This window comes from Numenius arquata, chromosome 19 (assembly GCF_964106895.1).
Source record: "Numenius arquata chromosome 19, bNumArq3.hap1.1, whole genome shotgun sequence".
Classification (NCBI taxonomy): domain Eukaryota; kingdom Metazoa; phylum Chordata; class Aves; order Charadriiformes; family Scolopacidae; genus Numenius; species Numenius arquata.
In genome coordinates, this window is record NC_133594.1 from 10642232 (window position 1) to 10660876 (window position 18645).

At 40.8% G+C, this 18645-nt stretch overlaps 1 protein-coding gene across 1 annotated transcript in view; it reads left to right on the forward strand.

The window, feature by feature from the left end:
- The window catches only part of RABGAP1 (RAB GTPase activating protein 1), a 62823-nt gene extending 44438 nt beyond the window's left edge, over positions 1-18385 (forward strand). Inside the window, exons 13-25 of the mRNA XM_074161328.1 lie at positions 790-903; positions 1385-1459; positions 3662-3787; positions 4352-4495; positions 5826-5867; positions 6216-6344; positions 10722-10814; positions 11844-11954; positions 14736-14840; positions 15326-15409; positions 16259-16330; positions 16872-17069; positions 17868-18385. Coding sequence (XP_074017429.1) covers positions 790-903; positions 1385-1459; positions 3662-3787; positions 4352-4495; positions 5826-5867; positions 6216-6344; positions 10722-10814; positions 11844-11954; positions 14736-14840; positions 15326-15409; positions 16259-16330; positions 16872-17069; positions 17868-17990 — 1416 coding nt within the window. The 3' untranslated portion in view covers positions 17991-18385. The remainder of the gene's footprint in view (positions 1-789; positions 904-1384; positions 1460-3661; positions 3788-4351; positions 4496-5825; positions 5868-6215; positions 6345-10721; positions 10815-11843; positions 11955-14735; positions 14841-15325; positions 15410-16258; positions 16331-16871; positions 17070-17867) is intronic.
- Positions 18386-18645: the final 260 nt, after the last annotated feature.

Below are 18645 nucleotides of genomic sequence, written 5' to 3' on the forward strand. Positions count from 1 at the left end.
CAGGAGGAAAAGGCCCTAAGATTCCCTTTTACTGTTTACCGTATTTAATTGTTACGCTTTTGTGTAGGACTCTCTCTTGATGCAGATTTTCTTGGTGCTTCTTCCAATTGGTCCTTTCAGTCCATTGTTCACATTTACTGGTTTTCTAAATTGTTTGCTAATTGTTATTGTTCAACTTCCCGAATGTCTGAGGCGTCTGAAGCTGATTGCATCAGAGCAATGTGGAAAACAAAGTTCCATCTTCCTCATGCTGAAATGTACAGGCACCCATCCCTGCATTATATTAGGTTTTGCTATAGGATATTGTCTTTCTTGGGCTCATACTCAGTTTTCTACTTTTCTGTTGTCTAATTCTGTGGAGGGGACGGAGGGAGGTTTCTGTGGCTGAAACTCAGGGACAGCATTTTGGATGGCAGCTGCTGTCGATCGCCTGTTCCTCTGCGCAGTGTTGAGATAAAAGAAATGTGACTGGGCAGTATTCACCTTCAGGAGTCTCCAAGGGAGAGCTGCTGTCTGCATTGCAATGTCATGGAACACTTGTGTGTGGTTTTTCTGCTACTCACTGACCGTTCCCAGATGTGCTTAGGTAACCAAATCTATCAAGATTGCGATCTGGAGCTGCCAGCCTGCAGGCAGCCTGTTCTGCTTGAGTAGACTGCATTTTGTTAAATTTGGAACAGTGCACAGAACACCATGCCAATCTCCTAACTCTCAGTCCTAGCATACTGTAATTATATTCTTTTGATGTGTATTAATTTACTTTTTTTTTTTTTTTCTTTTTCCTAATAGGAGTCTCCGCAAGACAGTGCTATCACCCGAGACATCAATCGAACGTTCCCTGCTCATGATTACTTTAAAGATACTGGGGGAGATGGCCAGGACTCCCTGTACAAAATATGCAAGGTATTCTTTAAATTCTTCTTCACTGGTTTTGGTAACTTGTATTTAACATCATCGACAGATGTAACTGTTGCCTGAGAAGGTTGTGTATGTATTACCTTTAACCATGTCACGGAGACAGACTCTGGCACTAGACTCGGTCTGGTTCTCCATTGTAGATGTTTAGCTGATAGTGCTGTTCAGATGGGAGACCTAAGGTGATAAACCCTTCTGGGTTCCTGAACTCAAAGGTGTTTAGGTCAGAGGTTTCATGTGATTCCAGACACCTCAGCCTGGATCAAGCTGGACAAATTGTATGCCGTGATGGAGATGAGGGCTAATTCCATGCTGATGAAGAGCAGCTCACCTTTGGCTGCAGCGCACTCCCTGGGTGTCAACATTGTCCAAGTTGTGCTGGAAAAGTCAGGGACAGTGTTTTGTTTTCCTTATGTTTGTAGCTCAAGACAGACACGCTGTAAAGTCTTGATTCTTTTTTTTTTTTTAGGCCTACTCTGTCTATGATGAAGAGATCGGCTACTGTCAAGGCCAATCATTTCTTGCTGCTGTGCTGCTTCTACATGTAAGTGGTGGGGCTTTCCCCCAGTTTGTTACGAGATTAAGAATAAATATCTTTCCACCTGCCTAGAACAACATTGCTAACTCCTGAACTAGTAGAGTTCAGGCCACGAATCCACTTACATGTTGGTCAATAAAAATGTGATTTTTAGACAGAGAAGAGTACATTGCTTAACCGTGGTGTTCATAAGGACTCTTGTCTGCAGTCAGCGTTCATTTCCCTGGGTTTCTGTGTGAGGACCCCTTCCTTCAAACTCCACAGGCTTGTGCTCATGAGAGCTAGCAGGCATGGAATTTGTGTGTAAGGCAACACTGTAAATGTTTCTGTCAAAGGGTTTCAAGGTCATATTTAAGCTTTTTAGAAGATTTTTTATATTGGAATCAGTCAGAAATATGGGTGGCAATTGCTGTGTGTCTCGTCTACACCGAAGTGTCTTTCTGACGTTGATGGGATGCGGGTTTATCAGGTCTCAGTGCTTTGAAGAAGGTGCTGCCTGCAGGGGCTATTGTATCATAGGCCTTTGTGCTGCTTGGTTTGAGAGCTTAGTGAAGGATACAATCCTATCTTAATTTTTTTTTAAAGCTACTGAATTACGCTTTTTTAAACTTAATTGTTGTTTGTAGAAGTGATCTCAGAGTAATATCCATTAATTGCTTGCGTGTTCAGAAGCTAGAGAGATTTATGGTCACTGTGTATCAGAAGCAAAAGTTTTTGATTCACTCGTGCTTGGGAAACATGAGAGGACTAGAAATCTGCACAAATTATTTATAGACTGTTCTTTTTTAAAGTAACGTCTGCTTTTTATCAGTGTTTCTATTGCGAGCATGGGTAGTTGAAACCGAACAGAGTTCCTAAGCCCAGTAGTGAAATTTTGAGATTTCTTTTCCCCAGCTTTTTAGTGATTGTTGCTCCCAGAGAGCACTAAGTATAAAGACTTCTCTGCAGTTTTCAGTGGAAGAGGAATTCTCGTCTGCAGTGGAGGATTTTCGATAATGTTGTGAAGTTGGTGGAGGGTATAGAAGAGATCGTAAACACCATTCTTTTAAAACAAAAGCCAGATGATTAATGATAACAGCCTTTTAGTCCTTTGTAATCTGAAATATTTACTTGATGAGCAATTAATTCTTTATTACTATGCTGAATCAGATCAAGAAAGGTGATACTTTCCGATAGGAGAACTGGACACTTTTACATACGTGCTTTCTTCATTGCCTTATGTCCATTTTTTTTAACATCCATTGCATTAGAGAGACTGTCAAGAATGAACCCTGTGTTATTCTAGAGTGCTTTCTTTAACAATAGCTGTTGCTTCTGGGAATAATGTATGCATTTTAGAAGGCTAAATTTCAAGTAAGTTTCTTTTTATTTGATTCTCTTTGAAGTCAGCCTTTGGAGTGTGGCTGCTAGGGAAAATAAATATTAAAAAGAAATGTTGCGAAAAGGAAGTTTCTACTAGTTGTTCACTACCAGTGTGGAATGTCTCAGCAAAGTTTTCAGTTTTAACAAACTCCATCTGTAGATTAGAAACCTTGAGATGGACGTTCTGTCTGTTACAGGAACAAGTGATTGACCTGAAGTCAGACTTTACTATGGAAAACTGAATTTTGATGTCAGGGAAAAACGTCTAAACACTGATGAGCTTTGCTGAGTGTTTATTCAGTTTTTGGCAGGAAAGGGATATTGAGCTTTCCCAAACCACTGCTGAGTTGTGATACGCGGAGCTTTTGTTAGCAATTACTGGTCTTGCTTATTCATGCCATATAATAAATAAACATCAAATGCTACGCTGTCATTTTAAAAGGTAAATATACCATTAAGAATAAGGGAAAGATCCTGTTTAACATCCTTTGGTAATAGTGCTTCTGTCTCAGTGACACAGGTGACAAAGGGTTAGGCTGTTCAAAATCTGTAAGATTCTGATGTGTTTTGGAACAAAGACGCCCAGAAACTGCTTTGGTCTTGATGTTTGAAAGATGCATTTTTAGTCGAGTGATTGAGAGGTGATTTATTCCACAGAATAAGAATGAAGCGCCATGTTCAACACTAGACCTCATCTTGTGTGTTAGTATTCTTGTTTACTTTTAAGCTGGATAGGGCCAGATTCTAAAGCAGTGGCAATTTAGCCTTTCTGTAAGAGGAGGAGAAGGGAGCTGAGGGCAAATGGAACCGATAGGAAAGATTTAAATACACTTTCCTCTCTCATAGATGCCTGAGGAGCAAGCTTTCAGTGTTCTGGTCAAAATCATGTTTGATTATGGACTCAGGGAACTTTTCAAACAAAACTTTGAAGATCTGCACTGCAAGTTCTATCAGCTGGAGCGCCTCATGCAGGTGGGTGGTCACACTTGGGTGAAGTGAATGGATCGGAACCTGCAATTCAAAACTAACGATTTATCTTATACGTGAATAGTGTTTGTCACCTCTTAGTAAGGATGAAGAGTGAGGACTATACATACTGGAGGGGTTTTAGAGACTGTTGGCTGGCGCCCAGCCTGATGCCACTGGCAGCATGCAGTAAGTTTGAAGGCAGCTCAGTCTGACCAGGCAGAGTGTCCCTCGTATGGCCAGGCGTAGCAGTGACTTCTGGGCTCTGGTGTGTGTCAGCGCTTCCACGGGCTGAGTTTCCTGCTAAGGCGAGAGCTCAGAGATTGCACTCATTGTGCATGGGGTGGTGTCCTTCTGAGCATCCTCACCGGGGCAAGCCGTTGGCATCCTCAGAAGGTCCTTTAGCTCGTCGGGCAGCTTTCTTATCAGCCGTGGGTAGATACAGAAACTGGCCTTGCTGCACTGATTGTCACTTTACACTAATTACTTCCGTTACTTTCAGATTTCAGCTACAATTCCACAATAGTATGAATTAAATTTGAGTATTTATGTGGGTTTTTTTATTATTAGGAGTACATTCCTGATCTGTATAACCACTTCCTGGACATCAGCCTTGAAGCACACATGTACGCTTCCCAGTGGTTCCTTACCCTCTTCACTGCGAAATTCCCTCTCTACATGGTCTTCCATATTATTGACTTACTCCTGTGTGAGGTACGTGCTATAACTGGGGACTTGTACTGCTGGCACTTCTGACAGTTTCTCACTATCTTGATTCATGTCCTTGTTTCTGTCTGTTCTTTCAGAGCTGGGCACCCGATAATTATTTTTACGTAGAAGTGTTATGTTTCTGCAATGAAAAAGAGTTCTCAGCATTTTAAAGTTATAAATTAGGAGTCTGTATATACATATATATAAAAATATTAGAATCTCCTGTTTCTTACAGCTGAATCTGTGTGAGATTCTGTACAGTGCTCATGGGATGAAAGTTCATTTACAAATATGTGAATTACTCTGTTATTAAATTGTATTATACACAATAATAACTTTTTTTTTTCCTCCTAGAATATTATTGCTTGGGGGCCATTGTGTATAAAATTGCCCAGCTAACTCTCACGCTGGTAATCTGACAAGCCTGGAGCTCATTCTCCTTGAAACTTGAAGTCTCTTTATGCTTCCCAGTATATGTTAAGAGAGCAAAATTCTTTATATAGAGATTTTGTACATACTCATGTTCAGAACAGCATATTTGGTAGTATGCCAGTAGGTAGTGTAATTTGAGTCAGAGCTTATTAACACAAGTGAACAAATCACATTTTTTTACTGAAGCGTTCATGAGTTATTTAATGATTTGCTTTTTTACTCACTGGTTAACGTTACGCATCCATTCTTCATTGGATCTGCAGTTGTTACTGGGCGGTGGCAGCTTGGCTGCACGTCCTTTACCGAAGGGTTTCAGCGTTCGTAAATCTCCTGGTCCATGTTTTTACCCTTTCTCTGTATCTGGCTGCTGCTCGCTTTGTCCACGTGCCAGTGTAATAGAAAGCAACAGATGGTACCCAGAAAATCATTTCTATTTGTTTAGAAACACATGTTTAATTCATAAATAGTAAATGTGTTCATAGTGAAGTTTTAAGGGGGTTTTATTGTTTTAAAGTAGTGAATAGTGAAAGAATAATTTAGTGGGGAAAAGAAATAATCTTGAAATAAGATGAGCAACTGTCTTGATTATGGAAGGTACCCCTTCAGAAGGTGTATGCTACTACTGACTTATAACAAGTAGTGGCAAAATAGATGACAAAATAGTAAAACCTGTGTAGAAACGTTTTGCCATCTATAGTGGCTGTCCGGTAAAGATACTTTCCTAATTGTTTGCAAAGTCATTCTCTGGGTCTTTGATTTAATATAGCACCTGGTTACTCCTGTATCCTCATTCTCCTTTTCACGGAAAGCAGACAAACAACAAACCCCACCAAGTAAATTAATATCCAGGCTTGGAAGTACTGAGAAATTAATTGATTTTTGTCATTATTTTTCTCTCCAGGGAATAAGTGTTATCTTTAATGTTGCACTGGGATTATTAAAAGTGAGTATCAAACGTTACATTGTGTTTTATGCATCATCGTGCACAATAGAAAGAAATTAAGATGCCTGTTAGAAAAATATTATGCTTTTTTTTAAAAAAAAAAACCTAGCAGCTCCCTGTATCACACGTGCTGTTGTGTGGCATGCCCTGTACAGCGGAGTGCTTTCGGGGCGGGGAGGGGAGTTACAGGAGGTTGCAGAAATAGAAACAAACAGTTATTTGGAGAGGGTTTAAAAGTAGTTTTGTTGCTGGAGCTTTACAAAACTGTTGCGCTATTGTCTCTGGGAATTCAGTAATTGTGAGAATCTGCTTTGCAGTCACTGGTTTTTTTTCTTTCCCTGTCTCTAGACTACCAAGGATGATTTGTTACTGACTGACTTTGAGGGGGCGTTAAAATTCTTCCGTGTACAGCTGCCCAAGAGATACCGCTCAGAAGAAAATGCAAAAAAGCTGATGGAATTAGCATGTAATATGAAGGTAAAGATGTGGTGATAGCAACTGCTACCATTTCTTCATGGGTACGGTTTCCTTCCAAATGCAAATACATTGCGGGTGCTTCACAGTGAAGCACAGTACGGCCCCGAGATTCGCAGAGTGACATGGGCCCACCCGGAGAACTCAAAACCAGAGTGACTTTCAGAAAGCATTATTCAGTGCTACTAAAAATCATGCTACTTCAAAAGAAAAACAACAACAACAACAACAAAAACACCAAAAAACCCCTCCAAACCAAACAAAAAAAAACCCAAACCAAAACAAAAACAAAAAAACCAACCAACCAACCAACCAAACAAACAAACAAAAAAAGCAACCAACCACCAACTTAAATGACTAATGGCACTGATACAAAATACTTGCAGACGTCTCTGTAGTTCTTTGATGAACTCTTTCTCCGGTAGTAGCTGCGAACAGGGTCATATCTTTCATCGAGAGGTAATGGGGAGGTCTCATTTAAAGCAGAGTAAATAATGCAGAAACAGAGCGTCATCTTTTGGACAGAATATGGTTATTTTTAATTGCGGCTGCATGTGATGTTTATGTACTGCAATAGGGAGCTCATTAAAAATGCATTGAGAGATGAAGGGATATGATTTGGCATTTAAAATTTCTTACAAGTCAAGGTAGGGAAATGACCTTGAGGTTTATGTATTCCCTATGTGAGGTTTTGATTTGTCATAGTTTTATGGTGGGGGACGTATGCTGCTTTTTTAAAAAGAGTTTTAAGTTAATTTCCTGTTCAAGACTATTTCAGTTGTACTCCAGGTGGTTGACGATAACAGGTTGATCTCTTCTGATCTTTGTAGTCTAAAGAGCGTCTTCTTTATATGAAAAGAAACCAAGTGCTGGTTGAGTTGTATGTTGTCTAGAGCTGCCACAGTTAGATGAAGATGTTTCATAATGCAAAAAAGCATTGTTTTTCACAAGCAGCTCGTGTGGGAGGTTTACAGGGTTGGCTTCTTTCTTGGCTTCCCCTTTGGGTACTGGAAACGAGTGCTGCGACACTCTGGCTGGAGGCAGAGCTCTGGTGGGTACCGAACAGTGTTGGGGTGCAGATGTTTCTGAACAGGAACCATTTGTAAGTACCTCCTGCTTTCTGCGAGGGTTTTTTGAGGCCAGCAAGCGAAGCCGGGCTGGCTGTCAGCGTCATCACAGCTGTTTGACTTTACCCACAAATCACTGATTAACTCTTCGTATGATCAATGTTTAGGAAATGCTGACTTGTATAGCAGAAACCATGTATCGCAGCAAAATGTCATCTCTGGTCCTTCCAGGAGCTTTCTTTTGAACAGAACAGAAACACAGGGACAGCAGTTTGGTGTGTACTGTAGACTGGAGAGATGCTGTCCCATAAATGAATTAATCTCAGTAATTCCTCTTTTCTTAATAGAATTTATTCAGAGAGCTCAGTGAGCTCTCCTTTATGTTTGAACCACTGAGGTAAAGAGCAGAGGGGGTTTGTGTTTGATTGTGGGTTTTTTTTATATTTCAGTTGCCCACTAAGCCCTATTTCTTAAATATAACTATATGAAATAAAAGTTCTAGCCTTTGACATTAAGACTTTAGTTATATATAGCAAATATCACATTACCTCATAGCTGAAAGGCAATTGCTTTTCTAATCAGGAAATATTGTAACTAAAGCTTTATATGGGCACTTTGGAATAAGCCCTTAAAGTGAAATTTGCAACAAAGGTTACAGTTAGGAAGTTATTGATTCCTCTTTATAGGTGTAACAATTGAGTTCTAAAATGGAACTTTGATAATTTATTTAGTGTACTTCAAGGAAGCTGTGATTTTTTTCTTTACAGTTTCATGTAGATTAATTTTTAGTCAAATACACTGGTATGATTCAAAGTATCCTTTTTCCTCAAAAATGACTAGACGACTTCTCTGTAGCATCAGTGCATGAGTACACGACTTCCCTGGTATGTGAACCTTCAAGACACCTCGTACTCCTGGTGCCGTAGCAGTGCAGATAGCAGTGTTCTGCATAGAGTGCAATCATGTCTTATATGAAACTCATGTAGAAATTACAGAATAATCAAGAATAAAGTGAGCTGTCGTAGCGCTCCAATCGTCTAACAGTAGCCACATGCATCTGATTAAGATCATGTGTAATGAGTGAGTGCATTTGCCTTTCATGTTTTCGAATAACAACTTGTTCCTCTTCCCACTCTGCCAAAATTCCCTGCGTTCCCAGTGCTGGGTGAAGTATTTAAAGCAAACACTCTTCTCTGTGCGGTACAGGATGAGGTTGTCCCCGGCTTCCTCCAGTGCTCCGGGGTTTTGAGTGGAAGATCTGGAGGAAGCAGGGACCGCGGTGCTGGGCTCTGCACGGAGGCTGAACGCTTCGGTATCGCACCCGTGTGTGCTGCCCCTGATGGGAGTGCTGCACATAATTGCTTTCTTTGACCTAAAATATAAGTCCTTTGCTGTCAGTAGAAATCTCCGGCTCCGTATCTGGAAGTGGTTTTGAGCAGAAAAGGGCCTGATGTCAAAATAAATCATTGATAGGAAGGGAGAAGTAGCCTGGCTAAGGCATGGTGATTATAACAGTGTTCTGCTGGAAAGGAGGACAGTAAAATGATCAGCTTGAGACAACATCAGATTCTTAAAGTCACTCTTCAGTGTTGCTGTCAAATGTTAACAGAGTTACTGCCGCCTCCTGTGCCCCTGGAAAACTATGGTGGGACTTCAGTGTTCATTTCTGCTTTCTGTCACCGTGCAAACCCAACGGCCTTGCTGACTTTCCCAGGGCACGATTCCCACTGGGGCTCCAGTGTCCAGAATCGGTGACAACAGCAGATCGTCTCAGGATCACCTTAGTATTGGTGTCCAGAGGCAAAACTGGTTTAATGTACTCAGAAAAGCAGAAGATGAAAATACAATGGTGTGCCTTCTTCCCTTTTCTCTCTTGTATGTCTGGCTGCCTCGCTTCTAAAGATCTAGCCTCTGTACGGCTTGAAATTTGGGGTATGAAACCCAATAGTCTGGGCAGTGTTTCAGCAGGGGCAGAGCAGTGAAATAATCTGCCGGAGTTCCTGGCTTTGTTGTCAGCAGAGGGTTAATGCTCTGCGCGTTTCCCTGGAGTGCTTAGTAAGAATAACTTCTGCAGTTGTGATGTGGCTGGACTGACTCCAGAGAAACGGGCTGGCATCTCCAAAAAAATGTCAACTGAAGTCAAACGGGGAAATGTTTCTGTGCAGCTCTCACTAGAGGGAGCCTAAATACCAGTTTTCTACAGTTATTTCAAGTAAGGTTGTTAATGATAAAGATAAGAGAAACTAAACAAGTTTTTTATTCTGCCTGTCGTTTACGCCTGTAAAACTCGTTTAACGTGTTTCTCGGACAAGGCTTTTTTAAAGAGGAAAAAATAACCATAGCCTTTTAATTTATTTGGTTTACTGAAATAATAATAAGGGTTCAGCAGCAACTTTTGATAGTAGAGGTTTCATTTAGATGAGTACTAAGTTGCACGTTAAAGGCGCTGAGTGGTCTTGGCGTGGTCTGTGTCACTAAACTGCTGTAGCAGATGGCCCAGCTGAGAGGTGACACCGGGAAAGATGCTGATGGGGATCTGTTACAGGTTCCCTTGTGTTCTCCTTCCCTGGAGGACTTGAACACCGTGCACAGACTATTGAATTCAACACCAGCTTTCCCTCCCTTCTCACAGAAGGGGAAACTGGGACCCAAGAGAGTCGCTTTCCTGGTGTTGTGTGTGTGTGTGTCTCGGAGCTGAGGACAGAATTCCAGCCTTCCGAAGCCCGGCGCAGCAGGGCACAGAGCATTCATGCCTCTGGGTCACTGCTAATTGCTGAGACGCCTCGGCAGCTCTGGGACTGGGCTGTTTTCTGCTGAGCTTGAGTGACACCAGCAGAAATGTCAGCTGAGCCCGCACTTGCCCTTTCAGCATTTGCAGTCTCATGTAAAGTAAACCAAATACTTCTGCACGATCATAAATATTACAGCTGAAAAAGCAGCAGAAGAAACCTCAGCATCATGCTAGTTCAAAAATTAAACACATCTTGTGGGTTTGGAGGCAATCCGTTACGCTGAGCCACTGGAGTATTTAGAGCATCAAACAGCTGTGCAGCACCAGGGAAAACTCCCGTGGATGCCTTTCCAAAGCTTTTCTGTGTTCCTAAAAAGGATAAGAGGAAGGGATACTTCTGTTGTTATAGGGTGGAGTAGAATTTTTGACCATGTCTAAGGGCTCGATACGCAAAATTGAGTGAAGTTATTAGCCATGTTTTGTAGAAGGCAGGAGCTGCCTAAAGCTTGTACCATAACCCTTTGTGAATTGTGTTCTTTTATTGATGTTCTGGGCAGGAACTAATGGGCTGCTTTAATTTAGATTAGCCAGAAGAAGCTGAAGAAATACGAAAAGGAGTATCATACCATGAGAGAGCAGCAAGCTCAACAGGAGGATCCCATAGAAAGATTTGAGGTAACACTTAACCTGCTGCAGTCTGCTGTAACACGCGGTACCGGCAGGTACCTTTTTCTTTTTTGACTCCTTTTTCTTTGAGATGTTTTCATTTTGTGAGCAATTCGGATACAACAGGGGAATCGGCTACAGGAACATGAAGTGAATCTCTGTATGCAGGCAATGTTAATCAGGACGGGGTTGTTGTGAGCCCAAAAAAAGGAATAGTATGAATTTATATTTGAGTTTATGCAACTGTTTCACTAGAGGCCGTTTCTAGCCCTTGTGTAATATGCTGACTGCACCAAAAGCCACGAACAGAAAGAAAATGCCTAATTGATTGTAACTCTGCCTTCCTGATTATAATCCTGACTTTCACTCCTCTCCCTAATTTCAAATTATATATGGTAGGTATGTATATACATGGTATATATGGTAGGTATATAATTTTATAAATATTTATCAAATAAATATAGGAATAAATTTTATATGTAAAATTATGGATGGGTATACATAACACAATAACATATGTTACATAAATAAATTTAGATATTAATGTACATTCATAAGTTTAGATATTTTAAGATGAAGAGGTTTTTTTGGTAAACTTTCTTTAATATCTCTCTGTGTGCTGGGAGTTGTAACAGGAGGGAGAAAATGGAGTGTTTTTCCCAGGATCCTCCTCTCACCTGTTTCCAGCACGCAAATTCTATTTTCAGCCAAGAAAATCGGTACTTGTAGGAACCTCCTGGCAAGCTGTTGATGGCAGAATGACACCCCTACTTTTGCAGTCTTCAAAAACATTTCTGTAGCTCAACAAGTATTCACTGAGCAGAGTTATTTATATGTGGTTTCTTCTCAAGGCTAATATTTTATTTATTTTATATGGTTAGCTAGTTGTGTCCTCAGTGAGTTTCATGCAGGTAAAGTTGTCTTTCATACTTAAGATATAAGGTAGGCACTTGTGCTTAGGCACAGTAAGCCTTGTGTTTTATAAACTAATACCTGGGAAGACCTGTTTCTTGATTTCTTGTGCTTTGTTTCCCACAGCGTGAGAACCGGCGCCTACAAGAAGCAAACATGAGGCTTGAGCAAGAAAATGATGATCTTGCACACGAGCTGGTGACCAGCAAGATTGCTCTGCGAAAAGATTTAGACAATGTAAGCCGTGTCTTTGTGCTGACTAGTGGAGACAAGGTACCGGGGCTAATTCCTCTTTATTCCTCTCACTGGAGAAGAGGTTCATAGAGTGTTTCTTATTTGGGTGGGAAAGGATTCTTTCCTCCATGTCCTTATTGCAGACTGATGATACATAGGCCTGTGCTGGAGGTTCATGGCAAACAGGACCGGTGACTGAAATACTGATTACTGTGAAAAGCATTCAGAGTAATTTGAGGGAGAGGAGAGGTTCTGAGCCTGTACTAGAGTAGTTGCTTTCTTCTCTGTGTATATTAAAAGGAAATCTAGCAGGAGCTAAGTCAAGTATTTGAATTGTCACAGAGATAATAATGTGGCTGCTGTATTCTGTTTTCCTTCACCTGGTATTCTTATGAGTATGATTTCACAGCAGACAGGCTTGTGCAAATTACCTAATAAACGTGAAAGTCTGAGTCTGGCTCTCTGGAACCAGATTCTCAGGTACCTTTGGCAGCTCTAAAAATGTTATTGTGGTTTCCGTTTGGCTTGTTGAAATCTGCCCGTGTGAACTCATCATCCTGGGTTGTTTCCCATATCAGTAGAGATCTCAAGAAGAAACTTTGGGTTCCCTTTGATGTTACAGGATTATTTTTTTTTTTTTTCAAGCTTGCTGTTCCGTTCCCTTCTTTACATGCTCAGGTTTGGGAGAGTTTATCAGGATATGCTTTTTTTTTACAGGACACACAGAGACAGAGAGATACTGGTGCTTGTAGTGCAGGAGGTAGCTAGAACGTGTTTAGTCTGACTGCTGGGGAGGTGAGGGGAACACTTCACGTGCTCGTGTTTTGCCATTCTTGTTCCGTACCAAGATAAGTGCATTTCTGGAATCTCAAAGGAAAATCACTTTTGAAAATCATACGGTGCAGGAGTTGACGGGCTTTAAAATATTTCGACTTACCTGCTACAGAGAATTTAAGGTTTCCCACGGTCTGCTGGAAACTTGCTGTTGGAAAAATATTCAGAGTCAATGTTGACGCTAATGGGTAAATGTTGCTCTTAATGAGGTTTGGTTTATGACTTTCAGGTTTATTACATCTAGTAATGCTCTTTAGTGGTAAAATCTGTGAATCATAGAAGTATGTTCTAGAAGCAGGGCTTTCACAGTGCATCGGTATGTTCACTCCTTGTTACCTCTGCTTTTTCACTTCATTAAAGACAGCTCATAGAAGGCTGCGCAGACTGCCCAGCGGCTGGACTCCAGCAAAAAATGTACTGAAGAAGCTTTTTGTACCAGCTATTAACTGGTGTTTGTGGCTGCTGGAGCCTGTACGAGACATGGTTACGTTTTCACATTGATTCGTTTAAACGGAGAGCTGAGAGAGGAACAAAATTAAGCAAAATCTTTGAGATATCTCATTGGATCTATAATAGTCGTGCCTTCAAAGATGGTAAATGATGTTGGCAGCATTTGGGTTATTTCCCAGGAGGAGATAGGTAGGTTTGATCCTACTTTGGGACCCTGATTAATTCTGCTAATTGGATCCTGAAAGGAGAAGTTTCGTTCTACTACCCAGATGTCCTGAAAGAAAAGTACCAAAGGGCATTGTTTAACACACCTTTTCTAATACTTTCATGGCATGTCTGAAATCTTGCAGCCTAAAAGATCAAAGCAAAGCATTTGGAAATATAAGAATTTCCTTAATATCCTTTGCACTAGACCAGAAAATAGGCTTCATTTTTCTCCTGTTGTTGGACTCCCACATCCCAGTTTTCTTTAACTTTAAAACAGCTTAAAAACCACATATAATGAAAAGATGTTCTCTTTGCCTTTGCCATCTGTTTTAAAGGATCAGCAGGACTTTAAGGGACTAAAATTCACTTTTTGATTTTCATCCTTTGATGGGAATTGGTACAGCTACTTTCTGAAGATTTTCTATATCAGTTGAGTTATTGATCTATTTTTATGTAGAATTCATACACCTATTGGGTGGTGCTGGATTGCTGTGTATAAGACAGGAAAAGGTGACTTAACTTTGCAGAGAGAGTTTTTAGTGGTTTATAAAGAGCCCAGGATTTTTCAATGATACATCTTTATTCTTAAAAACCTGCAGTAAAAAAACCCCAGATGGTATGGTTTCTGGTGGGACTTCTCTTTAAGGAGGAAAGGAGAGAGGGGTCTGATTCTTGTTTGCTTTAGCAGCTGAGTTTTTTCATGTGGTATTTTCTGGGTGACATAATAAAGGTAGTATCACATCCATTGGTAGGTGTCATAGAGTTCTGGGGGTTTTATAAATGTTCTAGAGGCATTTTTATTTAATTCTATTTTCATTACAAGGTTGAATGTTTGCAAATTGAACTCTGCTTATAGTCTTTTATCGATCTTGCACATTGTGAGCTGGTTTGTGCCTTTTGGGGTCTTCAAAAATGTATTGGTCAACTTTCAGTCTGGCTGAGAAAAAACCACAAAGCTATTTGTTATTGGATTTCTTTGGAGCAATCCCTGCTGCAGTTTTCCTAAAACTAATCACTGAATTCCAGGAGGAGTTTTGGAGTGATGCAGTGCAGTGATACGCTTTGTTAATTGTGATTTGTTGCTGCTTTGCCCATTGCAGATGGTAATTTTAGAAAAATAATTTTCAGAATAAAGTTTTATTATTAATAACAATGAACAGACCCTATTAACAAGGATGAAAAGACTGCTATCTTGGCTGTGTCCTGCCAGAGCCTGTGTCTGTGGCTGCCTACCAGCAGTGGCACCACAAGAACACCCCTCTTCAGCGTTGAACTCTGCTCTTTGTGTTTCAGGCAGAGGAAAAGGCAGATGCTCTGAATAAGGAACTGCTAATGACCAAACAGAAGCTGATTGATGCAGAAGAAGAAAAGAGGCGCCTAGAAGAAGAATCGGCTCAGGTTAGGGCCGTTTCTGTCATTTCCATATTTCTGTACAGTACAGAAATTAAAAATAAAAAAAAAAGTGACAAGTGTGGGAAGGGCTTTATGTTCAAAGCCATGTTTGTCCCTCTTCTGTACTGTAAAGGACGTCAGCAAAGCAGAATTCTTCGCTTTCCTGCCAGGTGCTTCATAGGGTAGTGAATTTTTAACTTGAAATCACGAAGGCACAGACTGTGCCAGAGATTGCTGTGCAGAGAGGCAGTGTAGGACTTCAGCCGTCAGTGCTTTATTTTAATACTTTCTTCTCTTGGCTAGTCAGTTTTCTTAACAGTGATGGCCACCAAAGTCCAGCTTTTCCTTGTCTGCACAGAGCTGAGCTGGACCGTTGTTCCCTGGTGTAGAGGACAGCAGTGAGGACAAGGAGAAGGAGGAAATGCCACCTGGGTATTTTTCAGACTGTACAAATATGTAAACTCCTACTTCCTTTTTTTTTTTTTCTGCAGCTGAAGGAAATGTGTCGTAGGGAACTAGATAAGGCAGAGTCAGAGATCAAAAAGAACAGCTCTATTATTGGTGACTACAAACAGGTACGTACAACTTCATGATGATGTGGTTTGCTATCAAAATGCAGGACTTTCTCAGGTATTTGAGGAGATTTCTGGAAATAACTGTAATCTGTGCCATGCACTTGAGATATTTTAGATATTAAATGCAAAGCCTGTGGTTGGGTTTGCCTTTTGTTTTGCTGAGATCCTGAGGCTTGGTGGTCAGTTCTGTTTGCCCCTGAGGTAAGTATTTGTAGGTCATCAGTCACCACAGCATCGGTTACAGCCTGACACTGTTCAAATGGGCTCTTGGATATCAAAGGTTCACCTCGTTCCAAAAATATGTTCTCTCCCAGCTTCCCTTCTTCAGTGAGATGGCAACTGCACTTAAGAAATAAAAAAAGATGCCTTTTTCCTTTGTACGATCTTGCTTTGGAATTCAAGCTCCTGATCATAAGGTATCAAGGGAGCAAATTTGCCTGTCTCTTCAGTGGGCCCGTTACCTTCAAAACCTTGTGAAGCCTGTGTCACACAGGTCTCCAGGAATGAACTGGTGGTTTTACTGCTCTGGCTGTCTTGCCCGGTTCTTTTATCCCAAAGGCAGCAGAAAGAGCCATGCTATTTCTAACCCTTTCTGGCTCCTTTAGCAGGGCCAAACTGTTAATAACGTATGTTGAAACTGCTCCTTTTCCTTTGGGTGTAGAAGAATATGTAGAAAATAAGAATATGTACGATGAGACAACTTAATGCTGCATCCCAATTTTCCTGGCTTTCTCAGAGCCCTCAGACTATCCATGTTAATATTCCTGTAGCATTTATTTGTGCTTTAGCATTCATTTGGGAGGAAATTTACATTTATAAATGGTCTGGTAACATAATTTTTCTTGTCAGATTTGTTCCCAGCTGAGTGAGCGACTGGAAAAGCAACAAACAGCAAATAAAGCTGAAATTGAGAAAATACGGGTAAGAGACCAGATAGATCCACAGTGTACTATGTTTAAATCTCTTAGCAAAATCGTAGCAGAAAGCACTCATTTCATTACTAAAATGGAGCCTGAAAGAGAGTTCCTTAGTGACTTACAGTTTTGGAAAGAAGATTATAAGGGGGAGATCTTGGAGAAGAATGAGTAACTGTCAGCTCTCTCCTGTGCTGTATTGGTTACATAGTAACGCTGATGCTGGGCAATAATAACTGTTAATTTTTTTTGAGGGTTCTTTTCTTTCTGGAGGATATTTCCCTGACTGTCTTTCACCATCAAGTAACAGAGCCCATTATTGTAGCAATCCCATTTCACCAAAAATACAGCAGTGTTTTCCAGAGCCCATAAATCCGGGGGTGGCTGGAGTTCCTGCTTGGCGGTGCTTCCCCAAAGGTTCCCGAGTTTGCAAGTCATTAGTGGTCCCGCTCGTGTAGGGCTGCTCTTCCAGAGCAGAGGCAGGAAAAGGCTTTGATCGTATCACCAGCACTTCAATGCGAGCGTTCACAATCAGGTATTTACTTTAGCAAAAAGTGGATGACTGCGAGCACTGCCGGGAGTTCTTCAATAAAGAAGGCCGTGTGAAGGTTGCCAGTTCTGCCAAGGACGGTTCAGATGAGGACACGGACGAGGAGAAGGAAACGCTGAAAAACCAGCTGAGGGAAATGGAGCTTGAGCTGGCCCAGACCAAGCTGCAGCTTGTGGAGGCGGAATGTAAAATACAGGTAATGCTTTGGAGGTTTGTTTTGCAGCCTGTATGGTATGTCTGCGTTCCTAGAAAAACGTGTGTGCTGTAGAGGGATTGGAACAGATCCTGTTGGTTGAAACTGTAACCTGCTGTTTCCTGCTTGGGGTTTATTTTCAGGCCCAATGTTTGGGCCTGAAACTTAGCGTACGCAGACAAAATAATTGAAATTGTACTGAAGTATTTACCAGCTACTACAGCTTCCAGACATCTGCCTGGCTGCAGTGCAGTATTTACCGACGGATCTACTGCAACTTCTTGGAAGGAATCCAAGCTCTGACAAAGTACTGAATCATGCGTTTCTTTATCTCGCAATCAATGTTAAGGGAAGAAGTAACGTGTGACAGGTGTTAGACATGTTTCGTAAAACATGACTGGAAAGCACTCCAGGTATTTGAGGTATTTGTGTAAAATATGACAACATTGTTCTTTTATCCTAAAACTGGTGTGTCAGCTCACAGAGACGTGGAAATTATTTTGTAGAAAGTCCACTTCCTGAGGGAATAGCTCCTGTTCAGATGGAGAGAATTAAAGGGACTGGATGTACTAAAGAAAGCTGAAAGTTTCACAAAGGGCAATGACACAAGTCTTGGTTTGCTTTTCAAAGCTTTTTTTTTCCTTCATCAGCTTGTTGTGCTACTTTTAATTTACGTAAGACTCGTTTAACTTCTAAGGCAGCCAAGAGATTGTAGATGTCCTAGAGCCTTCTCAGTTTAACTCATATAACCTTGTGCTGTGAATCCATCACAAATTAATGAAATTACTCTTTCGTTCACAGGATTTGGAGCACCATTTGGGTCTGGCATTGAATGAAGTACAAGCTGCAAAGAAAACATGGTTCAACAGAACAATAAGCTCTATAAAAACAGTGACTGGAGTCCAAGGAAAAGAGACTTGTTGAAAAGCAGTTCTGTCAAACTCACCTTCTTAACACAACACCTTTTGTTGCCTTCCTTGGCCAGATGTTTAATTCTGTGACATGAGAGGACCAGAATGTAAATAAAATAGAAACACAGCATGTCAGGATTTCAATAGGTCAGTGATAAAGAGGATGGAAACGCAAGAAGGGTTTTATTGCTAGACATGGGATCTTCATACTACTGATATTTAACAGGTGATGTAGCTAGATTGAAGCTCTTCAGAGAAACACTCCATTCTGCGGTCTGGCTGGAGGCTTTTCACAGACTAGGTACGAGAACTTACCAAACCCTAATTGTTAAGTTTACATATGATAGGTTTTTTTACAGTTATAACCTTTTTTAATATTTTATTTGAAAGGAAAAGTGTCACTAACAGAATAAAAAAAAAAAATTAAAAAAAAATTAAAAAATGAAAAAAAAAAAAAACCAACAAAAAAGAGACAACTTTAGCAAGAACTACATCAGTGCCAGAAAGCAGTCCCTAGAGGTAGGATATGAAGAGTAGGAGGTGACATGTTTTGCTTTATGAATGGGGATGATTTCAGCATTCCTGTCGAGCAACCCCACTTTGTTTTAGTAGATGCAGCATCCATCTCTCTGTGTTTGGCATTTCTTTCTGTTACTAATCAATTCTAT